This window comes from Amblyomma americanum, chromosome 9 (genome assembly GCF_052857255.1).
Source record: "Amblyomma americanum isolate KBUSLIRL-KWMA chromosome 9, ASM5285725v1, whole genome shotgun sequence".
NCBI lineage: Eukaryota > Metazoa > Arthropoda > Arachnida > Ixodida > Ixodidae > Amblyomma > Amblyomma americanum.
Window position 1 is genome coordinate 24,239,683 of NC_135505.1, and position 27,152 is coordinate 24,266,834.

The following is a 27,152-nucleotide window of genomic DNA, read 5'->3' on the forward strand; positions in this document are numbered from 1 at the left end:
TTCCCCGCCATGCGCATCATTTGGACACCTGGTCACGCCTCCCTTCCGGGAAACGAGAGCGGCCACGAGTTCGCCTGAGCATCAACCTTCCGGGCGCGGTTGACGGAAGCGGAGGAGGCAGCAGACACAGAGGGCGCCTTCATGGCTCTCACTCACATCACAGAATATTACCGTACAAAAGGGAAGAACACTGCCGCCACCGCAACGAACACTGACCAAGGCCGATGCTGTGGAATGGCGTCAACTTCAGACTCACACGTATCATAACCTATATCACAAACACTTGTTCTTGCCCCGTACAAATGTCCGAGCTGCAAAGAACACCGACCTACACTGCACCATTCCGTTTGGTCTGCACAATACCAACCGGCAGTGTCCAACCCATAACCCTCCCCACCCCTTCCTCCTGCACGGGGCCGTCCGTCCAGTGCCCGCTCATCGAGCGTGCCGAGAAAATAGCGGTGGCAAACGGGGCCATGGACGGACACCGCTCTGACGGGCACGAACCCGCAAGACCAGCGACAGCTGCTATTGATGGAGTGCAGGATCGCGGCGGCACATGGAGCCCTTGACTGAGGGCTCCACTCAAGAGGACGAGCTGAGTATAGCTTTGTATTAAACGTTTTCCTCCTCCTCCATCTCCACATTCCAGTGCTCCAGCTGTTCACTCACCAGTGCAGATATGCACACAGTCCACCTGCGCAGACCGCATTGTCGTATCTTCGCTGTCTTAATGAGAGGCTTACAGAGCATGGTAATTCCCTTTGTTCGTATGGTAACTCGAACCTGTCATTGCATTGCCTTGTACCCAAATGCGACATCAACAGGAATAAGAAAAGGAAACAGCAGTGTCGTCCTCTCCATCGTTCCACGTTTGTTATCGGATGCGCACCCCATAGGCTGGCACGGGAAATTATGAAGGATTTCAAGATTAGTAAGAGAGAAGCTTGCGTGTGTAAGGCTTCAGTGGCCCTTCTCTAAACCGAAGTGGAATTCTTTAACGCTAAATAACAGCCGCTGTTTTTGTGCTTCTCTTTAGTTGATGTAGCTAGTTTTCTGCGTTGGGCACGCTCAGCTTATTCTAGTGGGGCTTCGTTTTGTGACTATCACTGATGCCATCTTTTGATAGCAGCTCTGGGCTCCCTGGTTCCTGCACGTGTGGCTGTGGTAACTATAGGCATGCGTTAATTTGCATCTTTAGGTGGCGGTTTATTTTCTGGAAATATAATGGCAAATTTGCGCTCGTGTGCGTGAGCGTGTTTTTGCTTCATGTTCCGTCTTTGCGCAAAGGTTTCTTGATGATGTCGTGCTTTTAGTTGTTTTTGAAGAAAATCTGTATACATTCAAAAAAGGCGCTCGGCTATAATGCGGAGGCGCATAATCATGAGTACACAATGCTTGCAAGAAAAAAAAAGAAGCATGGTCTAAGTCACACTTAGAACCATATCAGCAGCAAAAAATTGACAGAAAGGTCAGGAGACATCAAAGCCGAGTTCGAATAAAGGGCCAAAGAATGTCAGAAAGAAAAAACACAACCGCAACTAGTTAACGTGGTTGAGCTTTTTTCTGATATCTGCCACCACTTGTGTTACAATTACGAGAAGCCCGCCAAAGCTATTATTTTGAAAGCTATTGGCGGGTCTTGCGACACGCCTGGCAGATATACCTAGGCGTATTTTCGGCCTCGGTATTTGCATGTCACAGTGCCACTCACCTGTGCAGGCAAGGCGAGGTGTGGAGGCAAGTGCGGGCCACGGTTCAGCCTTGCACAATGCGTCCTCGGACGGTCCAGGCGTACGCTGAGAGCATGGGGGAGATCGCCGATGACGCTTTGAAGCTGATTGCCGCCGACAGGGACGAAAACGGAGAGGTGCCCGACTGCTACGCCATCATGCAGCGATGGGCCCTAGAGTGTGAGTACAGCGTCACTCAGCTTTCTCGTCCCATGCACAGCCAATGTTTACCCCTCGTTTTCGTCCCACAGTGCTTTAACTGTTTCCTGATGAGCCGCCGCGGTGGCTCAGTGGTTATTGCGCTCGGCTGCGGACGCGAAAGACGCGTGCTCAATCCCGGTCGCAGCGGTCAAATTTCGAAGCAGGCGAAATTCTAGTGGCCCGTGTACTGTGCGATGTCAGTGCACGTTAAAGAACTCCAGGTGATCGAAGTTTCCGGAGCCATTCACTACGGCGTCCCTCATAGCCTGAATCGCTTTGTGAAGTTAAAACCCCATAAACAAAGAAACAAAATCATGTTTGCGGATGCTCGATGAGAAAGCATGGCTTAACAAAACGTGCACATCACTCGGTTTCTTGCGCATTTGAGCATTTGGTGAGGTTTGTGTTTTTTCCTCGCAGTTCGATACGAAGTTTAAAAGGCTGTTTCATTTTCATTCATTTCATTTATTGATACTGTCAACCTCTTTAATGGGCTGTAACAGGAGTTTAAAAAAACAAAACGAAACTGAACAGCAAAATAAGTAATACAGAACATGTTGAAAACCATAGTTATACATTCGTCAATCAAAAAATAATCTTTGAATACACACGAAAAAACAACAACATAAATGCATAACATAGAAATGAGAGCAACAGCCATCTTATACAGCAGCAATCTGACCTCATCGTCCTGTGCTAGTTCCATAGATTAAATTTTCTAAGTGGCATTGAAATTCGCTAAATAATGACGACCGAAGAGCGGAATGTGGAAGAGAGTTTCAATCGTTTTAAGTTCGGGGAAAATAACTAAACTTGAAACAATTATTTTTATAGACGGTGATGGGGTGAACTTACTATGACGATGCCTGGATGTTTCATTAGTTTTAATCTGAAAGTGATCTGATTTCTTTATCTTCAGAAAATTATTTATAATGAGTTAAACAGTTAAAGTCTTTTATTCCTGATTCCGGTTTCTAGCATTGGTAGTTGGGCTTGTTTGCTGAGGTCGGTTGAAGGGTGGTTTCGGCGGTATTTATTAAAGATAAACTTTGCAGCAAATCGCTGAATCCTATCAAGCTTGTAACAATTAGTTTCAGTGTAAGGATCTGATATTAGTTTAGCATATTAGATTATCAGTCTGACTGGGGTTTTGTATGCGAGGCACTTTACATCCGGAGTAGCACTTTGCATAGTGCGTCGCAGGTACCGCAGTGTTTTAAAAGCTTTGGAAATGACATTTTCATTGTGTGTATTCCATCGTAGATCTAATGTAAATGTTATGCCTTGGTATTTATACTGATCGACTCTTTCGAACATATAACCATTTATTTGATAAATGTAATGAAGAACATTATTCTTTCTAGTTACTGACATGAACACAAAATTTTTAAAGTTTAACTCCATCTGGCAGTCGTAACACCATTTCACTATTCTTTGTAGGTTTAAATTGAAAGTAATTCGATCATCAATTGTATTTACGCTACTGTGCATCATGCAGTTGTCAGAAAAAAGTCATGGAATATGAATTCTGCTTTGTAAATCATTAATAGAGATCAGAAATAGGAGTGATCCTAAGACGCTACCTTGTGGCACACCATAAACCGCGGAAAGAATGTTGGACTGACAACCTCTAACAATTACATACTGTTCACGAGCGGATATATACGTAGAAAACCATTGTGTTTGTGTTTGACTTTAAAGACCGCATTAACCTTACATAAAAATTTTTGGTGCGAAAATTTATCAAATGCTTTCGCAAAGTCAAGTTATATAATGCCTGTTTGACCACGTAAATGTATTGTTTCTGCGGTGTCAAGAACTATTTTATCAGTTCGGTAATTGTGGACAGTCCCTTCCGGAAGCCATGCTGACGATAATACATGATGTCATGCTGGTCGCGATAGCCGAGCAGGTGTCTGGATATGACATGTTCAAGCAACTTCGAAGCTGTACTAGTGATGAAATCGGGTGATAATTGCTAACAGTATGACTTCCGCTTTTACGAGCCGGTATATCTTTTGCTCGCTTCCAGTCAGTTGGAAAGCATCCGTGACGAAAAGAAGACTGAAAAATTTTTGCCAATTATTTAGACACCCATTCAGCGTACCTATAAACAAACTCGTTATGAATACGATCTGGACACTGGCTTTTCTTGATGTCAATATGTAGTAGCAGATTTATAACACCTTGCTCGTCGATTTTTAAATTATTAATAGGAGGTCTTACAGCTTCAGCATTGAAAGGTGGCAGTATATCATTATGGCGTATGTAAACATAAGAGAAATAGAAGATAAAATCTTCGGCCCGCTTACGGCCGTTCTCCTCGGTGTGAGCAGGGTGCAGAACTTTAGACGGATTTATATAGCGCCATAGTTTACCAGGCGACACGCAAAGAAATTTCGTGAGCGTCACGTTACAGAATCTCTCTTTTGATTTCTTAAGAAGTCTGTTTAAATCCTGACTCATGCGGCGAATACCTGGTTTATTTTCGGGGTTCGGGTTGGGTGAGTAAGCCTTACGTTTGCGTTTAAGTCTACGTTTGAGATGAAGTATGTGTCTAGTTATCCAGGGACTGGTTTTACTGGTGCGCTTGGTTTTAAGGCGCCGTTCTACCAATTGCGAAAAGAATTCTCATAGTTGGCCTATACTAGTATCAGAGTCATACAGCTGCATAAAATCTGCATATGAATAATCAATATAGTCTATCACAGCAGTGTCATCAGCGTCATGAAAATTTATAAAACTTTTTTCGGACAAAGTACCTGTGACATCAGGTGATGCCCTTAAGGAGAACAAAACCATCCTGTGATCTGACAAGCCCTCCAGAGAGAGAGAGAGAAATAACATTTATTAGCACCCGTCAAAAGGATGATGGGTATCCGAGGCGCCGCTTGGTCCCAGCCATGTCCTCCCCCTCAGCCGTCGACCGGGATCTCTTGGATCTCAGCAGCGGCAAGGGCGAGACGGATGACTTCACGTTGTTTAGTTTCGTCCTCGTTGTGAAGCAGTGCCTCCCAGGACTCATCTGTTCGGTCAAGTTGTCCAAAGCTCGGACATGTCCATACCATATGGATCATGTCCGCTATGCCGTCGCAACGTTTGCACCTGGGGCTGAAAATCTCAGGGTGCCACTTGCTATAAAGCTGAGGGTTAGGGAATACTCCGGTTTGGAGCTTGCGCCACGCAACCTCTTCGTTTTTGGTTAGCTGATTACTTGCTTTTGGAAGTACCGCTCGGCCTAATTTGTAATGGTTTAGGATTTCCTGATACGTGTTAAGGTCGTCTTCGAACTGTAGGAGCTCCTCATCGCGCGAGGGGGAAGGGGTTGTGCACAAGACGCCACTGGGATCCCGGAAAGTAGCTAATCCTCGGGCCAGTGCGTGCGCTTTCTCGTTTCCCCTCAACCCTTGGTGCGCGGGTGTCCAGATGAGCGCTACCAGTTCTGCCGGTGGTGGACTGCCGGCCAACACTCGTGCTGCTGTAGCTGAAATGCAGCCCGCGTCAAAGTTTCTAATTGCTGATTTTGAGTCACTCACGATAATTTTAACCTGTTGTTGAGTTAGAGCCAGCGCAATGGCCAACTCTTCCGCCTCCGTTACTGTCGAGTGTCTGGTGCTGCAGCACGCTACCGGGCCTCCGTTTTCCCTAGTGGCTACCGAAATGTGCCCCGAACTGTTTGTGCATTGTGCGGCATCCGTATACAAGACATCCTGTCTGCCCTGAAAGCGGGCTTGCAACGCTACTGCTCTTTCCTTCCTCCGGCTCTCATGGTAGATGGGATGCATGTTTTTGGGGAGTGGGGGTATCTTTAATTTGTCCCTAACCTGTCTAGGAACCGGGTCCGTACGTCTCGAGCACGCTCGAGGCTCGTGCCCCAGCTTCTCCAGAATGCTGCGACCAGTACGACTGCGTAAAAGTCTCTGATACTGCGAGGTCCTTGCAGCCTCAATGAGCTCTTCGAGGGTATTCGAAACCCCTAGACTCAAAATCTTTTTTGTTGGCGCACAGGGTGGTAAACCTAGTGCTGTTTTTATCCCTTTACGGATTAAAACATCCAGTTTGTCCTTTTCCGCCTGGTAAAGCCGCAAATAAGGTGCCACGTAGACTATCCTGCTGATTATAAAAGATTGCACTAGCCTAAGGAGGTTAGCTTCTTTCATACCCGCATGTTTGTTAGCGATTCGTTTTAGGAGTCGGCAAGTTTGACTGGTGCTAGCCTCTAGTCTCTGAATCGTTTCCGAGTTCCTGCCGTTCACCTGAATTCGTAATCCTAGAACCCTAATGCTTTCCACCGCTGGAATTACATTACCGTTGACCCTGAGTGTGATTCCCGCGTTATACGGTCCGTCCTGCTTTATGCGCCGACGCTGTGGCGACCGCATGGGCGCGAGAAATAGCGCTTCCGATTTCTCGGCCGAGCACCTCAGACCGATTGGTTCTAAGTATTTTTCTGTTACATCTATAGCTCTTTGAAGCGTCAGTTCAATTTGGCTATCACTGCCCCTGCACATCCACAGAGTCAGGTCATCTGCGTACAACGTATGGTTCAACCCCGGAATTTTGTCCAGTTGTGCGGGGAGGCCAAGCATGGCGATATTAAACAGGGTCGGGGACAACACCGATCCCTGCGGTGTGCCCTTGTTGCCCAGTTGAATACCCGTCAGTGTGTTTCCCCCCATGCTTATAGATGCCGTTCTGTTTGTAAGGAAATCGCGTATGTAGTTGTAGGTACGAACACCCACGTCTAACGCAGCCAGACCCTCCAGAATGGCCGAGTGCTTTACGTTGTCGAAAGCTTTCGACACGTCTAGACCAACGATCACCCTGGTGTCTAGCGTTGGATTTTCTATTATCTGTTCTTTTAGCTGCAGCATGACATCACATGCCGACAAATGCGGTCTAAATCCAATCATGGTATTTGGATATAAACACTTGTCCTCAAAAAATCGGTTCAGCCGGGTCTGAATCACATGTTCCATCAGTTTGCCCACGCACGACGTGAGCGAAATGGGACGCAGGTGCTCGAAACCCGGCTGTTTTCCCGGCTTCGGGAGGAACACAAGGTTCGCGTCCTTCCATGCTGTCGGCAGTCGACCGGCTTCCCAACACTCCTGCATAAAGGCAGCGAGATGTCGGATCGACGTGTCGTCCAAATTTCTTAGAATTCGGTTGCTGACCTTGTCCGGACCCACGGCAGTCCTGGTCCTCAATCTGTTTATTTCTGCCCGGACTTCGGCAACCGTTATCGGTTTATCTAAGTCCGGGTTTTCCTGCCCCCCGTAATCTGGTAGCGGTTCAGCTGTGCCCGTCGCGCAGCTCAAGTACCGGTCCCGGACTTGGGATATGAGCGTATCCGTGGTCCCGTCAAATGTATGTACTAGCCGGTGAAGTTGTTGCCTGGCCTCCAGTTTGGACTTGTCCGGATCTAGAAGATGCCGAAGCAAGTGCCACGTACCTGCCTTCCCGATGTTTCGGTCCAGTTGGTCGCAAATGTTGTTCCAGTTTTGCCTTGTTAAAACGAGCGCGTACTCTTCGATTTCCTTGTTAAGCAAGGCCAATTGTCTTCGCAAGTTCCTGTTCCCCCTCTTGTGCGCGATCCGCGTTTCAAGATCCTTCTTCTTGCGCCAGAGACGGACCATGTGACGATCTACTCCCTGGACTTCTTCGTCAACCTCTACCTCCTCGGTTGCCTCGCGGACCGACTGAAGGACATTTTTACTCCAGTCATCAATGTTGCTTATGCCTTCCTCCTGCCCCGTGCGGCCATTTCGGAAAGCCTCCCAGTTCACCGAAGCCACCTTCTTGGTGCGGGCAACCGGTGGTCCGTTGTCGACTACAATTTCGATAATTTTATGATCGCTACCCAAGTTTTCGTCCGTGTTGCACCAGGTGGCAGAGATGCGGCCTCCGGTTAGAGTTATGTCCGGGGACGTGTCTGTCGAAACACTGTTGCCCTGACGGGTAGGTCTTAGGGGATCCGTCAGAAGCACTAGGCCATTCTGCTGAATACTAGTCCATAGTTCGCGTCCCTTTACCTGCGTGTACTTATACCCCCATGCCGGGTGATGCGCGTTAAAGTCCCCGACTATCAAAAGGGGCCCTCCCTTCGAGATCACGCGCGCTTTCGCGAAGAGCTCATCGAAGCCGCAAGGACTTTTTTGGCGTGGCGGGCTATACACATTTAGAATGAACAGACTATTGAGTTTCCTCTTTTGCGAGATTATCTCAATCAGAATATGGTCCAGATTTGTAGTCCCGGTATCATGCTGCAACACCGTTATATTCCTTTTGACGAGAGTGGCTACTCGCGTGTTGTCACCTCGTCCTACGTATGATTTGTAACTCGCCAGCTTGGCGTGCTTACCGCACTCCTGCAACGCGATTACTTCGGGTTTGTCACTGCTCATCAAAAAAGTCTGGAGTACCGCGCGTTTGCGACCGAAGCCCCTACAGTTCCACTGCCAAATGGTATGTCTACGGTGACGCAGAGCCATTTTGAAGGTTAATAATTTCCTGATATACCCACTGAATTCTCTCGTCTCTGCTTGCCATATCGGCGCGCAGCTGTTCCATAGCAGCCCTCAGGTGCTCCAAAGCGGCCATAACTTGCTGTTGAAAAATCTGATCATCCTGTTCCTTTTTATTGAGTCGTCTTTCTAATCCTTGTATACGGGTTTCAAGATCCTCCTCTGAACCTCTCTTCTTTTTTGTTGCTGGAGGACTTTCCCTAGGGAGCTCTGCCTGCTCCTTCCGCGGCAGCTCCCCCGGCTGCGTTACATCATTCATCGGCTGCGAAGTCCTGCCTATCGCCATAACCTGTTCCTGCAGCGCCTTAACTTTCGCTTGTAATAATCGGTTCTGGTCTTTGAGAGCCTTGACTTCATCTGAGTCCTGAGAGACACTACTTACACAATCCACTTTTGACGCCTGCTGCTGTTTCTGCTGCTGCTGCCGCTGCTGCTGCTGCTGCTGCTGGTGCTGCTGCTGCTGCTGCCGCTGCTGGTGCTGCCGCTGCTGGTGCTGGTGCTGGTGCTGGTGCTGCTGCTGCTGCTGCTGCTGCTGCTGTTGCTTCAATCGAGAGCCCTCCGTCGTCGTCTTGGACGAAGGCGGCTGCAGGCGAGGACACGAAGCGGAACGGTACCTCGGATGGCTCGAGGGTCGCTCGTGGGACGCACTGCGGCCATCTCTACGACTGAAACGGACTTGCTGCTGCTTCTTGGCCTCCTCCTCGGCAGCTAACTTTGCTTCCCACTGTTTCTTCTTGATTACGTATGGCGTACGGAAGAGTTCCTTGCAATGCTTGTCACCCGTCAGATGGCCTTTTCCACATAGGCGACACTTGGGAACGCATTGATGATCTTCGGCCGGCGACACCACCGCACAGCCACGACACTTTGGGTTTTCACTGTCGCACACATCGGAGCGATGACCAAGTTCTCCACACCTGAAGCAGACTTCATATCTCTTTTTGAACAACCAGCAGGGCATGAGCATGCCTTCAATCCTGACAAACCTTGGAACGTCAGCTTCCAGAAAGGTGATAATAATAGTAGAAGTCTTGCCCATCCGACGCACTCCAGCGACGTCTGGATTCTTCGGATCCTTTCTCAGTGCTTTCAGCAACTGTTCTTCCGTGAACCTCTCAGAGATCCCGTGGACTACCCCTCGCCCGCAATCCTCCGGTGCGATCATATTGGCCACAACTTCGTGCTCGTTGTCGTCGAGTTTAAAGCAACGGATTGCAGCTACCTTCACGCCTCGGTTAAAGTCCAAGGAATGAAAGAGCACCGTACCTTGCTTTCCGTTTACACACCATGAGTCCTGCTCCGACCAGCCGAGTCCGGCAGCCTTGGCGAGGGCCTGACTGATCAGCGGGCCCGACGTGCGTTTAATCACGCCCAGACCTTCACGAGGCCTAAGAATCACCTTGATGCCTTCATCCGGGAATCTCGGAAGATTCATAGCGATCGATCGTTCAGCCGCTTTCCTCCGGACCGCTTTGGTAGGGCCTAAAACGGCCCCACCTGCAATTTTGTATCCGGCTTCCCCGCGTCCGACACGGCGCGTCTCCACCTTGGCGTTCTCCTTGGAACCTTCGAGAAGCTTCCGTTGGTGTTTCGCTTCAACCTTTCGTTGGAGCACTTTGACCCAGCTGCTGTCATAATGTTCCGGATCCAGGTCCGTACCTTCGACGGTCACCTCCATCGACATGGTGGGTCCACAGAATCGGCGGTTGACCGGCGGCGCAGGGGCCTCCGGGCCGGCGTCTCCGGCCGAAGATGGGCTAGGCCTAACGGACGCCTAGCGCGTCCCAGGCGGTCCGCACAAAATCGATAGCAACAGACAAACGGTTGCACTCACAGTAACAAATTTGGTATCCACGTGGTCCTGACGTGTTCCCATGCACAAGGTATCATTGAATCCAACATCCGATAAACGTTTCTGGCACAACGAGACAGAATTTCCGGAGCCGACGTGAATCACATCCGCGCTCCTCGGCCCCAGGTTGCCAACCGACAAGCCCTCCAGGATTTCTCATTCGCAGACAAAAGTTTGTATACGTTCGGAAACAAAAATCAAATCCAGTATGAATGATGTTGTAGGACATATCCTTGTGTAATCAAATACAACTTAAACTAAATGATGACAAAAACCCAGTTCAAGAAACTACTCACCACTAAGCACCTCTCGTGTCCCAGGTAATCGCGAACACCAATCAGTGCAGGGTAGGTTGAAATCTCCAAGTAATAAGCTCCTACTATTCTGAGGCAGGTGAGAGTGCATAAATGTTCCTACATTTACCAGGACGTCCGGCAGAGCATTTGGGGCCCTGTAAACACCCCCGATGAAGAGCGTTTGTTTATTTAATTTTATCTTGACCCATAGCGCTTCTGCGCCATTCACATCTGAATGTACAGAAAATGCTATGTTGTCTGATAATTAACGCACCCCCCCCCCTCTGTCTTTTCGATCCCTTCTTACTATTTTATAGTTACGAGGAGTAACTTCAGTGCCGAGTATATCCCTATGCAGCAACGTTGCGGTGACTACTATTATGTGAGGTTCATATTTTATGATTACACTATCTAATTCCACAAGTTTATTTAGTACGCTTCTGGCATTCACATTTATGACTTTGAACGGTTTTGACCCTGTGTTCCTGCGTCAATCGCTACTCACAGATGTGGTAAGACATTTGTACCTTTGTTTCGACGTTTGGTCCCAGGCGTAAAGAATTTTGTTCACCTTCCTCTTATCGAACGCCATCTCTACCTTGGCCCATCTTTACCTTGGTAAAACGTGCCGATGCTTTGCAGAGTGTAGCCACTGGTCCTTCAGCAAATCTATAAAGAAAACCAGTTCTTGGTGTGATGTCTCCGCTGCAGTCGCCCAAAATACAAAGGTTGTTGAGTTGGGTAAAATCACTCCCTACTAGCATGCCAAGTTCTTTTTTTTTCACTTAATCCACACTAGATGCCCGCATATACGAGTTGGTGCTGATCAGTAACGTGAACCTGGACACCAGCAGTTGGAATAATTCCGTATCCAGGATGCTATATACGCCCAAGCGGCTGGTTTACTTACTCTAGGAAGCTTTATGGCTGGCGGCATCAGACGAAGGAACGGAGTCTCGCAGCTTGTGCTTAGACGTAGAGACACAGGAAAGCGCCAGTATGAGGCTAATGTGTTGCGCTGTTGAATTATAATTTTGCCCATACACACTATGCTCTGATATACTGTACGCCCCAAGCATTGCGATGGTTACTGCACCTGTCGTCCGCCTAGCGACGCCAGTTCCCGCGATTTTACGCAGTTGAGCATTCGTGGAGAACGGTAATTGTGATCAATTTGAGCGGCTGCCTCACGTAAGGTCTGAATTGTCTCAACCACGCATGTGCTGAAGTCAAGTCCAGCTTTGTTAGGCAAAAAATTTGAAAACAGCAAAATTGCAAGAAAATGTTGAAAGAAACGGTCCAATATTCTTATATGTAACAAAATCTTTCTTAAAAAGTGTTTCCAGCAATCGCATCAAACAGTTGAGACTGCCATAAAAAAACCAATGGGGAACGCTTGTGACGATAGCAAAAACGTGAATAGAAAAAAAAGTACAAGACTGCCGTCGGGTGATCTGCGGATATATTGATTTTTCTACTGAAATCTTATATTATATAAAAATATTGCTTGCAAAGACGGTTTTCCGCTCGAAAATGCTTTTGTCCAGAATTGCTGGGTACGGTTCAAACAGCTGCAGCTCAACAGGTATTGCAGCTAGCGTAACGAAACAATTTGCTCCACTGCTCGCCGAAGAAAGCTGTCCAGGCAGGGTTCCTTCCTATGAATACCAATCTCTTTCTGGAAGGCCTGCCCTAGCCCTTTGGGCTAAACTTTGGGGCACTTGTGCGAGGATCTTTTTATGTGAAATTCTGACATTGCACTACAGCTGATAAGTTTGCTGCGGGCTCCTTTTCCAGATTTAAATGTGCTCGTTGCGTTCGAAAGGATAATTTATGGCCCCTTGGAAATAAAAAAAGCCCACTTAATGCTGAATTCGAACGAAATGTACGCTAATTAGCATAAATTACAGTCGACAAGGAAAACGCGTTTTGCATGCAGGGTTGAGAGCTTTACAATAACAACCCGATAGAATGATGATGATGCTAGATTTTTATGATGCAAGAGCATCTTTGCAGGAGCACCATGGCAGAAGGTATTTTCTTCTGCTCAAGGTGGGGTCAAAAATTCATTTCCTAAGCATTTCACCCTAGATAAGCCGAGTACCAGGCCAGGGGAAAGCTTGTACCCATTGTATCGCTGGTGGGTAACCGGCGGCACTGGGTATGGAACCCCGCACCACCGCAGATAGTATGAAGGACTTATTTATTTTTAGGATCAAGAGCGGCGTGCGATACATATTACACGCGTTGAGACATCGCGAAAAAGCAAAATTAGCACAGGGAGCTTTCAGCGATAGCGTGAGCGCTGGGCGATTAAGCTTGAGCGTCCTAGACATCTAACAACATTAAAACGGTTTGTCATGGTAAGTTAAGTTGCCGTTTAAATTTGTGACGTATGTTTCAATCATGTTAAAACTGCTCTTTAAACTGTGTGGCGTCCACAGACCTCCAATATCTGACAAGAGCGGGGACAGAGCGCAAGGAAGCAAACGCCCTCGACGAACTCTGCTGGAAACAAAAGTCATGCTGGAGGCAGCGAAAGGTGCTCCAATTTCTGCGGGGTATACGGTTTGACATGACATATAGGAATAGCTTGGACACAGGACGAATGAAGAAGAACGGTACATGCGCTATGTCGTTCATTGGCACCGTGCTGTGCCAGCACTGTTCCTTTTTGTAAAGATGCTCCTCTCGAGTGAAGCAACGCCCCGCTATATTTTTACACCTAACTAAGCGTCGGTAGTTAAATTCTTGCCAATTTGCAGTCAGCGTGTTGGCCTTTTTAAAAGCCGGCCTCCTAAGCTCTTTTCGCCCAGGCTACCATAGCTGTCCGTTTATTCGCGCACGCGAGGCGCGCACCAGTCGCACTGCAGGAAAACAAATTTGACCTTCGGGATTTCCTGTTAGGCGCCACGCGTGGACCAGGTCACTGAATTAAAACACCAAACGCGGCATGCTCATGATCAGCTTCACGTCGTAGCCGAGATTTGTGAAGTTTTGTTCCCCAGAAACCGCTTTTTTTTCTTTGAAAACAAATGAGAAAAAATAGATTTGACGCAGATGACAACTTAATTACTGCATTTACTATTACCACAAGAATTATTACAAGAATGCTGCGAAAGAGCTTTATGCAACAAGCACAACTCAGAGGAAATCAGGAAATCTGGGGAACATTCAATAATTTACTGAGCAGGGAAACCGCAACTGTGCCCAATGAGATTCTAGTCGACGGTCAGAGCTACAAAGATCTTTCACTTTCGAACAAACTCAATCAGCACTTTCTGGCAGCAGGCGAGAACGCGAATTTACAATACACTTCTCCAGACTCGTTAACTTTCCTCACCAGATATCAAGAGCGTACAAGTTTGTTTTTTTTGATCCCCACAACAGCATCAGAAATCGCACACTACATACTGCAGTCTGCGGTGGCACGTTGTGCGGGAAACTAACTGCTTCCCATGCTACTTTGTGCTTCATAGGACTGATAAAACTGCCCAAGTGAACTGCGCAATAAGACACGTGCAAGAGAGCGTCGTATCAGCAACGCCCACGAGAGCTGCCAGCCACAGGTGCCGTTGTGACATCACGTGCTGCCCAGGCTACATAAGTATCCCCCCATCGATATTCCATTCAATCAGCGGTGGCATGTTGTGCAGGAAACTAACTGCTTCCCATGCTACATTGTGCTTCATAGGGTTAATGCAAAGCCCAAGCGCAGTGCACAAGAAGACACGTGCGGGAGAGCGTCGTATCACCAACGCCAACGAGAGCTGCCAGCCACTGGTGCCGTTGTGACGTCAGGTGCTGCCCAGGCTACATAAGCATCCCCTCATCGGATCTTCCATCCAGTCGGCGGTGGCACGTTGTGCAGGAAACTGCTTCCCATGCTACTTTGTGCTTCAAAGGGTGGATGCAACTGCCCAAGCGAACTGCGCAAAAAGACACGTGCGGGAGAGCGTCGTATCGCCAACGCCCACGAGAGCTGCCAGCCAAGGTGCCGTTGTGACATCACGTGCTGCGCAGGCTACATAAGTCTCCCCCCATCGGATCTTCCGTCCAGTCGGCGGTGGCACGTTGTGCAGGAAGCTAACTGCTACTTTGTGCTTCATAGGGCTGATACAACTGCACAAGTGAACTGCGCAATAAGACACGTGCGGGAGAGCGTCGTATCGCCAACGCCAACGAGAGCTGCCAGCCACTGGTGCCGTTTTGACGTCCGGTGCCGCCCAGGCTACATAAGCATCCCCTCATCGGATCTTCCATCCAGACGGCGGTGGCATGTTGTGCAGGAAACTAACTGCTTCCCATGCTACTTTGTGCTTCAAAGGGTGGATGCAACTGCCCAAGCGAACTGCGCAAAAAGACACGTGTGGGAGAGCGTCGTATCGCCATCGCCCACGAGAGCTGCCAGCCACAGGTGCCGTTGTGACGTCACGTGCTGCCCAGGCTACATAAGTATCCCCCCATCGGATCTTCCATCCAGTCGGCGGTGGCATGTTGTGCAGGAAACTAACTGCTTCCCATGCTACTTTGTGCTTCAAAGGGTGGATGCAACTGCCCAACTTTACCACTTACATGTTGCCACTCATCATACGACATCAGTTTGCAGTGTTGGTTTGCACTACCAAAATGCAGAACTATGGATTTTGTATGTTAAGGTATATTGTGCCAAAGTTCCTCAATACCTCACTCAGTGAGCAAGTGAATATTATGTCCCTCTCTGCCACCCGGAAAAGCTTTATTCAGCACTATGTGCTACAGTGATGTCAATTTTGTGCGTGTACTGTGCCCCTCTGTGTTATAGCCTCACTGTATTTTGCTAACAATTACTGCTGCCAATTCATAGATATCTGTTTTTATCAAATTTGTAGTTTATTAGCGTACTTGTATTCACTTTTCTGCAGTGGTTTGTTTTTGCTTCGTGCAAACTGATGACTTGTAAGGGTGGTGACGCCCATCAAGCGGTGTATCATTCACTGCTTTTTTGTCATCACCTTTAGATTGTATGTACAAACTGAAATAAAAGATTGATTGAAAAAAAAGCATTTGAAAGATAACTCTGCTGCTGGAGTAGACAACATTAAAGCCCAAACTGTGAATGAAGTTTGTACAATCATAGTTCCGGATTTTGGACATATTTCTGATTTAATGCTCACAGAAGGTATTCTTCCGCAACAGCTGAAAATTGAGAGAATATCAGTTATACACAAAGGAAGTTGTCAGAATAATCTTAACAACTATCGAGCAATATCTCTCCTGTCTGGTTTTACGAAAATTTTTGAAGAAGTTAACACCCCCTTCGTAAGTTTTTTAGACAAATCATCACTAATTGAAATGTGGAGCACGGCTTTCAAAGAGGAAAATCAGCACAGCCAGCTTTATTAAATGTAAACGACACACTACTCAATAATATTGAATATACGTTGGTAAAACACGTCTGGTTCTTAGTCTTTTTGAAGCAGTTGATTCTGTTGACCAAAAATTACTGCTAAGGAAACCATTTTTACGGAGTATGTGGTACTCCACTCCAAATAATTACTAGCTATCTAGAATCAAGAAAGCAGTCCACTATTTGTTAAAGGTATTCCTTCGGAATACGGCTCAGTATGTACTGGCGTGCTACAGGGCTCCATTCTGGGGCCACTTTTTTTCCTGATACATATAAGTGACATTGTCAATATACCAAACACTCCTGAAATAATACTACATGCGGCGGACCAAAATGTGTTTTTTAGTGAGGAACGTATTGAAACTATAGTTAACAAATGCACCCTTTAGCTGGACCTGCTCTCTGTTTGGATTGGCGCTAATAGATAAGAATTAAATGTCAATTAAACAAATTTTGTAGCCTTTAAACATAAAAACAAAGTTATAGATATGGAACAAAGTGTTTTTTTAGAAATAATGTTGACCAACGTGCTGAGTCTGCGGTTCCTAGGAGTCCCATTTAAAGAAAAGTAGTGCAAGAAACACATAAGCTATGTTGATTGAATGTCGCACGCTCCATTGGCATCAATAAATTTAGGTCTGTTCTTAAAATTTACTTAAAAACACAACTTTACTTTGTGCTTGTAGGATCTCATCTTCACTACTGCCTTCTATAGTCTGGGGCAGCACATCGGACACAAATTTGAATTAACTCTGTTATAAAAAAGTGCGTTTAGAGTCATTGCAGGTACTCCATATCTAGGGACCACAGTTCTACTTTGGGGCAGCTTAAATATATTACATATTTATAAACTGTATACATTGCGGCTTGCCCGACATGTCACCACTTGTTTTACAGAGGAAGACTTTCACACATCATGCACACTGACCAACACCAAAAGTACAAGCTAAGAAATTGTTGTACGGGGCCGCCCAGAATAAGGAAAAAATATTTCTTTCAAGCCACGCTGTACAAGTCAACCTTTCTTCTAAATTGTAGCAAAAATATAAAAGATCTCATCCATATGTAAAAATGAGCGCTTATTTACGAAAAAATTAACAGAAAACCTTTTAGTACCACCCTCATAAACATACACTGGTGAAAATGTTCCTAATCAGTGAGGTAGATGTTTTTTAATTTTGTGTCACATCTTGACATGCCTATCATAATTTGCCTTTGTAATTCGTGTATGCTAATTTTGCAAATTGTATTACCGTTACACATGTTATGTTGAGTTGCTGTCTCAGCTAGGTGCACCAGGGGGATACGCCTCGTCAGGCTTACTATGCCTTTTGCCCTCCCCCTGAAGTATGTACGCATGTTTGGAATAAACTTACTTAATTTACTTAGTTGTTTTACTTACTTTTTTATACTTACTTTACTTACCTACCTACTTACATACGTCCTTCCTTCCTTCCTTTTTTCCTTCCTTCCTTGCTTCCTTCCTTCCTTTTCTTTCCTTCCTTCAATTTCACCCACCTTCCAAAGAAAATTTATTTTTCCATGAATAGTCACGCGGGTTTGGGAGCGCCACTTTTTCTGGACACCGGGACTGCTCTTACTGTACGGCATTGAAAGATTCGGTCTAAAATTTTACGTACATGTTAAATTAATGTATATCAAAACTAGCAAAAAAAGCACCGCACCGAAGCATAGGAGTCAGGCACTTTGCGATAAAGATGGTTTTGTGCTTCGAAATTTATTTTTCTCAAACAGCCAATTTCAATCCGCTGTACTCATTAACCAGGAAACCACGTTAAAATAATACGCAGATTGATGCTGTCGCCAATCATCCTTTAGATGATCTAGCTTGAAGAAATCAAAGTGTGACGCTACATGTGTTGCTTATTGGAGAATGTAAGGTCATGTAGCAGGATGAAGAATGCAAGTTAGGTGGAACACTTATCCACTTGTTGAGTTCGGGATGTTTTTCTAAGAAGAAGGCGCATTTTCATTTTGCGAGGGCTAGAAACCTTCGTATCGCTTGTTGTGACTTTGAGGTGGTCCCGCAACGCTCGCAACCCGCTTTTTGACAGAGCGTCGCCAGCTCTCTAGTCGGTAGCGAAACTCCGAGTCAGGCGTCGGTGAGAACGACAAAAGGGATTTTATACATTATGTACAGAGCATTATACAGGACGAGATCAGCACGGGGGCCGAGAGCTGTCATCAAACGTGACTGTTCTCGCACGGCGACGTTCGGCGAGGCTCCAACGCGTCACACATCACACTCCACTCGTGAGCGGCACACGGCTCACGGTAGGTCTCTCTACAACGGGCCCGGTAGAATGGAGTGACGAAGTCGTGTCCAGGCGGCAGCGTTGGGGCTTATATAGCCCCGAGAAACAGTCGTCACTCAAACGGACCAATAAAAAACCAGCACTTGACAGCCGTCCGAGAGGTCCAACCAGCGACCGCGCTGGCCACCCGCTTCAAGTTTTCCGCGCGCTGTGACTCCCAGGGGGAAAGGGGGACCGGCGCCTAGCTGTCTAGCAATTCGCTGCACGTTTGAACACGTCGCCGATGATTCTGCATAGGGCGACGCTGCCTGGCGACGCAGCATCTTTGGTTGTCAAGAGAGCGTTACGGCGCAGCACCGGGCTTGTCCAAGGGCGTTCGCAGGAGAAATTGTGCATCTTGTAAATGTAGAATCCGGGCTGGTTGTCCGGGCACAATGCGCTGTGAAAAGCAATCGCCGCTATACAAGCCGGTATTTATTAAATAGAACTACTGGGGCGCTCATCTCTGAAAATAATTATTCCCGAAGAGCCGGATATCAAAGGGCGAGTAGTCAGGGGACATTTGCTACTGGCTATGTCATGCGGTTCCCTTGGTTTCAATATTGCCCCAGAAGAGCGCCCGGTGTCGTCCTCTTCTAGCTTGAACACGCGACAGGAATAACTGCGCTGTTCATAGCGCCAGTGTGTCCGTTACATATGTGCATCAAAGCGAAGTGGCACACGACGAGAAGCACCAGCTCTTGGTAACTATGCACCTTTACCACTTTGCTTTGATGCGTGTCTGGGTCGGTCGCCATCCGAAGAGCGCAGCCACACCTCTCGCGCGTTCAAGCTAGGAGTGGGCGACCCTGTACTAAACTGTGATGCTGAGCTTAGGAGAGCAGACCTATCGCTCTTGTCCTACGTTGTAGGGGAGAAGGTCTGAAAAGTAGGCCCAGAAAGCATGAAATGATCACGTTTATGAAAGGGTCTCATCAACGGCGTGTGGCTTGCGAGGCACTGTACTGCCATGTGTCGGCTTCCCCAAATGAGGGCCTCAAGTCAATCTTGTTCGAAAACTCAAGGCTGGCACTCACCTGGTGTTAAAAGTATTTTTGAACAAGGACAATAGTTGCGCTTTGAAATAATGCAAGCGAATCTTATTCGACCAATGTCTTCCGATGGCGGCCTCGTCTTTTGCTTCAGCGGTGATGCTGGTCTCCCTGGACAAGCGACTGGGACTGCTGGAAAACCCTCTGCCCCCGGAGTCTGACGCGGCGAGGGTCAAGCATTGGGTGCGCACCCTGTTTTCAGACATGGACAAGCTGGTGACCCATTTCCCCTACTACAGATACTTCTCGACACCCACAATGAGAAGATTTGAGCGTGCTGGCGACTACCTCGTTCCGTAAGTATTGGTGTTACCTTTCGATGGCGCGCTTAATTGGTTCACGAGCTTTGCTTCGCGCGACTACTGGTAAGCGTACGTTGGCCGCAATATGTAAAGATTTTGGCCACACACACGATCTCAGCAAAACCACTCTAACGGGAGGCGCAAGGCTGCTCTTTCTCAGTGCGCGGGGTTTCTTTAGACAGAGTGGATTCTAATTAAAACCCCTGCATGCATACTGCTGTTCTGCAATGAAACCCATACTCCATACAGGTTAGGATGTCTTCTTTACAGCCTTTCTTGTTACTGCTTCGGCAGAAGCATTCGGCAGGAGGTGGCAAAAAAATCTGCGGTGGAAAATTTCGGCATAAGCAAAAACTGCCGCCATCATTGCTTATCTACATGCTGTATTCAGGACTGAAGACTGCATGTTTTAGCGCTTATTTATCAGTAGCGATGAACCAAAAACAAGTGAAGCAGCTATTTTCCTAGGATTATGGTTAGCAAACAGCAATAAGGAAGTAATTATATTTTGGTTTGTACACAAAATAACTAGGTTATCGAGGCTGCGGGCAATCCAGAAACTAGCTTGGTTGCATTACTTTAGTTAACAATCTTATGAAATGTCTGTGTGCGAAGTACACCTTTTTATCTTTATCGCGCTTGCTTTGAGCTTGAGGCAGGACAGCAACAATTTTATGATGTTTGCTCTAAGAGATGATGAGGCGTGGAGTCCATTGAGTCTTATCGCGATCTCGTTAATATCAGGCCAAAGCTACGCACGCTAAAACACCACAGAATCGTTGATGGTGCTTATGGAGACCTGTTGAGACCACGTAATACACAGCGCTTCCAAATGAAGACTTGTGCATAGCATGCCGGGCCTTGGCCTTCCGCAGCAGAAGGAATGAGCCGTGCACAACTACTCACTTTGAGGCACTTTGGTGAAGTCCCTTTCGTGCGCAAAGTTTCGTGTCAGTCCACTTTCTTATATGCTATTAGCGCTCACCAGTAGCTGCTTTTGATAAGCCAACAATCAAAGGGCGGAATCGCAATGTTCGTTTTTAGACTAAAATTGCAGTACTTATGCTAGCTTGCTGTGCACCGCTCAGTGGCAGGCGAGCGAAAGTTACCGCGGTCAATGAGGATCGCGTCTTCTCCGCTCGTGACGATGCACATGACCGACATAGTACTCATAGTACTCGAGTGCCTTCATCGCACACCCTGGTAACACTAACCGAGACTATTTCGGCGGGGTTTGCATTGCTGCACGCTGGGAAAGCAGCGGAGACACCTCAGGCCGGCATGCTCGTATATTGCGTATTGGCCCAAAATGGAGGTCGATGACGCTAGGAAGGATCTACTGTTAGTGAGAATGATAGTGATCAGATTCCAAGGCAGCTCTGTGTTGGAAAAAAAATCGCTAGCGGGCTCGCTACGTTCAGTCACAATTTTTGTCTCGGATAGTTGGCCGCCACTTGATGCCATCACAGTGCTCACATATCCTTTCATCACGCGAAGCAGACCGGGAAATTGCGAAGAATTCTTGAAAAACAAAGCACACTTAATGTAAAATATACCCTTAGAAAATAAGCAAATGGGAAAATTTGTGCGACCTGCCCATGTCCGCAGCGGTCGATCCATGTGGAGCGGGCGCTGAAACGGCGCACATTAGACATCTGTTCGTGCAGATTGCCAGAATAGTGGACACCAGGCACATGACTGTCTGGTGGGCGTGGTACAGGATGTGCATGTTGGGACACAGTGGCTTAGCAGTGGACAGATAAAGTCCCCGAGTTTCTTCATGTGCCATGAAATGACTTTTCGCTCAGCAATGCATTTTTGCGCTTTATCGAAACCAGTTACTCGTACAAGAACCGGTACTTTGATTAACGATGAAATAACTTACTTGGCATTTTTTCGGTTGTTCACTAGATCGCTGGCTCGTTGGCGCTTACCTAACGTGCATGGCGTATATGCACTGAACGGTGAACGGCTGCCAGAAGGCCAAGAAGCAGGCGCTGGGCAGTATGTTGCAGCTTCAATTCCAATAATATAGTTAATCTTTGTTTCTTTCTTCTGGCGACGTTGCACAGCTAGGTATGGACGGTACCTTGTCGGTGTCCAGTACATTTCATGTCTTGTGTCCCCACCTATTTGTCCTGCACCGTGGTCTCGGGTGAGCAGTGGCAGTTTAGGCTGTTTGAAAGGAAAATGCTGCTTTAGTTTCTGGATTTGCAAAGCACCCTCATGTTGCCACTTGGAATAAGAAATTGAAAGAAATCCTATGCTTATAAACATCAAATATCAAAAGGAGGGAGGCTTCACGCGTCAAAACAAGGACCAGAAATTGACACGGGGCCATCGCTAACTTGAAACTGAAGCCATTTTAACCGAAAACACGTGCTCGAGGAAGCAAACGCTCATATCCAACTATCAGCTGACCCGGCGGAAAGTTGACTGAAAGGATAAAGGACAGAGCTTTTGACCTAGGTGAACTGAAGATAGTCAGGTCTAAAAAAACGATCCAGTCAGCATAAAAAGGGCAACACCCCAACTTCTAAAAGCGAGCCCAAAAGTGTTACTTAAAGTTTCAATCAATCCATAAATCAAACGATTAATCAATCGATAATTCAATCAATCGATCAATCATTCGATCAATGAATCGATAGATCAAATGATGTTGATAAATGGCTGTACGCTCTGCGCGCGAAGTTCGCAGGACAGGTTATTGTTGCAATGTCCACGGAAAGGCTATTCCAGTACGCAGCGGTGCGAGAAAAAAATGAAGCTGCTAAGGTGGCGGTGTGTGCACGTGGACGGCTGATCTGGAGTTTATGGTGACTGAGGTGAGATACGCGTGCCGGAGGGACCATGTAGTGTACAGTTCTTAGATTGCTGGAAAAAAAAAAAAACTTGTGAAACAATAAGACTGGCTTTGCGGCATCGCAGCTCGTGCGGCTGCATGCCTGAAAGTGATTTCAGATATGTAACCCTCGTGCTGTAATGGAATGAAGAATTAAAAAACCTGAAGGCGCGGTTTTGCAAAAGTTTTAATGCGTTGGTAAAATAAGCTTGATGTGGGTACCAAATGGGTGGTGCATATTCTAATTTTGATTTCACAAGTGATTCGTATGCTAATAACTTAACGTGCACGGGCGAATCGCGAAAATGATGGTTTAGAAAACCAATGGATTTGTTAGCTGAAGAAATGATATTAGGTATATGCATTTTCCAGGAGAGGTCGGCGCACAAAGTTGCGCCTAACTATTTGTGTGATTCTATTAGCAGCACGGGAACAGAGTCACTGTGATAGAAGGACAGGAGCGGGGAATGGAGGCGAGGAAAATAGAGTACGTTGCATTCGTGAGGGTTAAGCTCCATTAGCCAAATTTTACACCAATCTTTAATCTTGCTAAGGTTGTCTTAGAAGAATAATTGACCAGAGCTGTTATTAACAGTTTGATATAGAACACAGAAGGCAGCGAGCATGCGAAGTTTACAGGACACATGCGAGGGAAAATAATTTATGTATATTAAAAAGAGAAGAGGAGAGTGCGGAACCTTGAGGGACGCCAGATGTTAAAGGAAAGAAGCTGGTAGTATGTTTATTTCAAAGACAGAGTGCGGCCAGTTAGGAATTCTTTAACCCATTCAACAACACTAGGGCGGGCCTGGCCATCATCAGAGCGGGGATGGTCACGCGAACGATGAACAGAAAAATGTGTATGATGAAGGCGAAAGGATTAGACTGTGCGGTTGCACAGCCACCGAGCCCACGCGCAACGTACATTCTCTTCGTAGCAGAAAAAACGATGTGTAACTGATTCACCTATATCTTATCAATGAACGCGCCTCAAGGATGTCCCTGGCAGAGCGGCAATTCAGAGCAGCCAAGAACTTGTTTTTATAAAAGTGGAGAAGATTTACAGCCTGTACAGTGCTTAGGCAGGCTCTCGGTGTTGGACGAATTAAAAGAAGCAGCATGATCTCTTGACCTAGCCCCACATCATCAAAACAGGATAGCCAGCATTCTTGAAACATTCAACCTCAAGGCCAAAACTCAATAAAACGTTGTGTAAACAGGGACTCCGCGGTGGCTCAGTGGTTACGGCGCTCGGCTACTGACCCGAAATACGCGCGTTGAATGCCGACTGCGGCGGTAGAATTTCTATGAGGCGAAATTCTAGGGGCCCGTATACAGTGCGATGTAAGGGCACGTTAAAAAACCCCAGGTGGTCAAAATTTCCGGAGCCCTTTCACTACGGCGTCCCTCATAGCCCGAGCTGCTTTGGGATGTTAAATCCGCACAAACCAAACCAAAAATTGTGTGAACGCGACTTTGAAAGCGCCGATCTGAGTGAATAAGAAGCGATGTCACTCCTAATGAGTTTTTTATATGACTAATAGGATGTTGAAGGTCCTTTAAGGTTTAAGGTCCTTTAAGTTTAACCTCCCAAAGGGACTCAGGCTATGAGGGACGCCGTAGTGAAAAGACTACGGAAATTTCCACCCCCTGGAGTGCTTTAACGTGCACTGACATCGCACAGTATGCGGGCCTCTAGAATTGCACCTCTGTCGAAATTCGACCGCTGCGGCCGGGATTAAACCCGCGTCTTTCTGGTCAGCAGCCGAGCCCCATAACAATTGAGCTACCGGGGCGGCCTAAAGATCGTTTCTATTAAATGTCATGTAGGTCAAACATATTCGGCTTGTCAAGCTAAAACAATTCTTAAAACTAAAAACTCTAACGGGTCCTTTTGCGAAACTTTAAACGGTAATAATCAAAGGCTTGGAAACGGCAAATCTGCTCGAGGACATTGATAGCAGCAAGAGCAACATGGTCTTTCCTTAGGTGTAAGAAGACCCGTAAAAGGTCGATAAATTTACGAACATTAACAGCACAATCTTTCCTCACGTTATAATTTAACGTAAAAGTGGGGAACAGCGCAAAACATGAAGTGGACGGGAAGAAGGATACACGGACACGCGGTGGAGCCAGGCACAGTGCGTCTCCTTCTTCCCGGCCACGTAATTTTTTTTTTGCGCTGTTTCACACTATTTAAGATATGCACCAACTAGCCCAACAACAAGCATTAGCACAATTCTGATTTAGCTCGTGGCTTAAATTTAGCCGAAAATATTTTACATAACGCCGGCGCTACACAAGAGCCGATAAAATGCCTCGTTTTCAGAAATAACACTCCCAATGCAAGCTAATGTTAGAGTGCAGGTTAAATATAAGTAAACCTAAGAGATACTCAATTTACGTGCCACAACCCGTCTGCAAGACCACAATGCCAGATTTGTGAGTGCTCACGCGATCTGCAAAAATAAAATGAAAAAGTTCATTCTGCGGCATTGAAAAGAACAATTCTTCAATATCCACCGAGAAGCCAACGTTTGCTCCACACAAGTCTTGACTGAGCACTTCAAAAACTTGGTCCCGACTGCTTACTTGCAAGGATCTCCAAGATGAAGTTGGAGGAAATTAGCTTTTCAGTGCCAAGAACCCCCTTTCTAACAGTTCCTCTAAAAGGGCAGTGCAGCTGATGAGCCTTCACATCATTTAACACGCAGCCTTTAACACGTGGCCTTAGGTATTCTCTCCGCACTAGCTCAGCTTTTGCAAATTTGTCGCACCAAGGAGGTAAGGCCAAGCACCTTAATCTTGTCTCTACTCGGTTTTAAACTTATTTATTCAAAGTTTCTTTTTAAAGGCAAGCTCGGCCTTTTGGTCAAAAAGGTCTTGAGGAAAAACGGCAAATCCGCGCCATTTTATCAGCAAGAAAAAAAAGAGGTTAGTCTCACGCAAATACATTGCGATCTCGCACAGTACTGGCTGGTTGTCCTTCTGGCAGCAGAGGCTCTATCGAAGCATCTCGACGACTTTTCAACGGCATCTTGATTGTGCGAAAGGAGCCGATCTCTCGTGTGTGTCGACCGCTTTCTCTAAAACACATTTTGCCCCTCCTTACAAAGCTTGCTTAATGGAAGCAGGGACCGAATCCTCGGCTTGAAAGGTGACAGGAACGGAAGATACTTTTCTTTCCGCAGTCATTGATACACCCGAGATGACACTCCCCCCCCCCACCCCAAAGAATTCCACTCCGACCCGTACTGTCTTCTGCAAGTTTCCAAGCATAATGTCCTTTGTTTATCGCGCTAGGCATCCTCCCTCCTCTCAAACTTCTACTTAGAGCAATAGGAGGTCCCCTGTCGGCTGCGCTGCGGTCACAGGATTCAGGAAAATTTTTTGATTACAAAGGGCGTAATAGGACATTCTTCGGAAGGAAAGAAGTCGCTCGGCAGTGGGAATTGTGAGTCTCTCACGTGGCTGCCGAATGCTAACTTTAAGGTGGTCTTTAAAGCGAAGCACAATCCAGCTTTATTCGCTCAAACTACTATAATAACAAAGACCAGCCCTACGAAGACGGTGTCTATAAGCAAACTTCATGTGTTTGAAAGGGTCGCGGCCCTAAGTCGGATAAATTTAATCTAGACACAGAAAACCCGAGATCAGAATAACATGCATAGTCAGCAGCCTTTGTCAGTGTCATAGAAATGCATGAGCGTTAACGGGAGCATTTAAGAATGGTTTAGTTTCGTCGTGCGAACGTAATCGAAGATGTCGGGCAACGAGGCGATACGGAGCAGGAAACCTCGCGGACGTACCCGGACCAAGCAACAAACACTATTAAAAGAACAAAACAGTCGAGACTGTCGGGCACTATAATATTACTATCAATAAAGGCCGAGTGTGGGCGAGTTGGTTTACCATGCTGAACGTAAAAGCTCAAAAAACAAGGACGTTGAATAAGAACAAGAATAAGCGTTCGTGTTGTGTGTCTTATTCTACGTCCTTGTTTTTTGCGCTTTTACGTTCAATATTACTATCCCCAGTCCCTTTAAGAACACAAAAAGGCCCCAGTTATACAACATCTTTATCGCATTGACCAACGTTCCAATGTTCCCGGCATCGCTAAGCTTGCTATTTTACTGGCCTCGATGTTGTGAGTAGCGTTGCGGAAAATATACTACCACTTACAGAACTGGCTGGCGGAAAGAAAAACTCATGATGTTGTGACTTAAGACTTTTTTAGGCTGGCTAGTGCATATTCATGTAGAACGTTTGAGAGCAAGCAGACACAGATCACGAGACAGAGGACACACACATAAGCGCTGAAAATTTTTAAATGATCTTTAATATGGTGTCTTCAGATTTTATTGATTTATTTGCAGAATACTTGCGTCGCCATGGTCGATTTCTTGTAACGAAAGTTTAGCTGGACAATTTGGCTGTCCTGTGTCTGTCGAGAAAGCTCTTGCGTCTTTCCGCTCCTTTGGTCCTGTCTATTTTGCGCTGTACGTTTTCCTGTGGCATGCTGAATACGCCCCAGGTTAAAAAGAACATAAAATAAAATAAGGGTTGAGTTAAAACAAAAATGAATCCATAGGAATACGTTGTCACAAATAGTCTAGAGTAAAAACAAATCATGATTGTGTGGT

The 27,152-nt window shown here is 46.6% G+C and overlaps 1 protein-coding gene across 2 annotated transcripts in view; it reads left to right on the top strand.

The window, feature by feature from the left end:
- Positions 1 to 27,152, top strand: part of LOC144103975 (putative cytochrome P450 301a1, mitochondrial) — a 140,776-nt gene that overhangs the window by 81,389 nt on the left and 32,235 nt on the right. For both annotated transcript variants that reach the window (XM_077636725.1, XM_077636726.1), the window contains exons 3-4: positions 1,723 to 1,913; positions 19,460 to 19,661. In XM_077636725.1, coding sequence (XP_077492851.1) covers positions 1,723 to 1,913; positions 19,460 to 19,661 — 393 coding nt within the window. The remainder of the gene's footprint in view (positions 1 to 1,722; positions 1,914 to 19,459; positions 19,662 to 27,152) is intronic.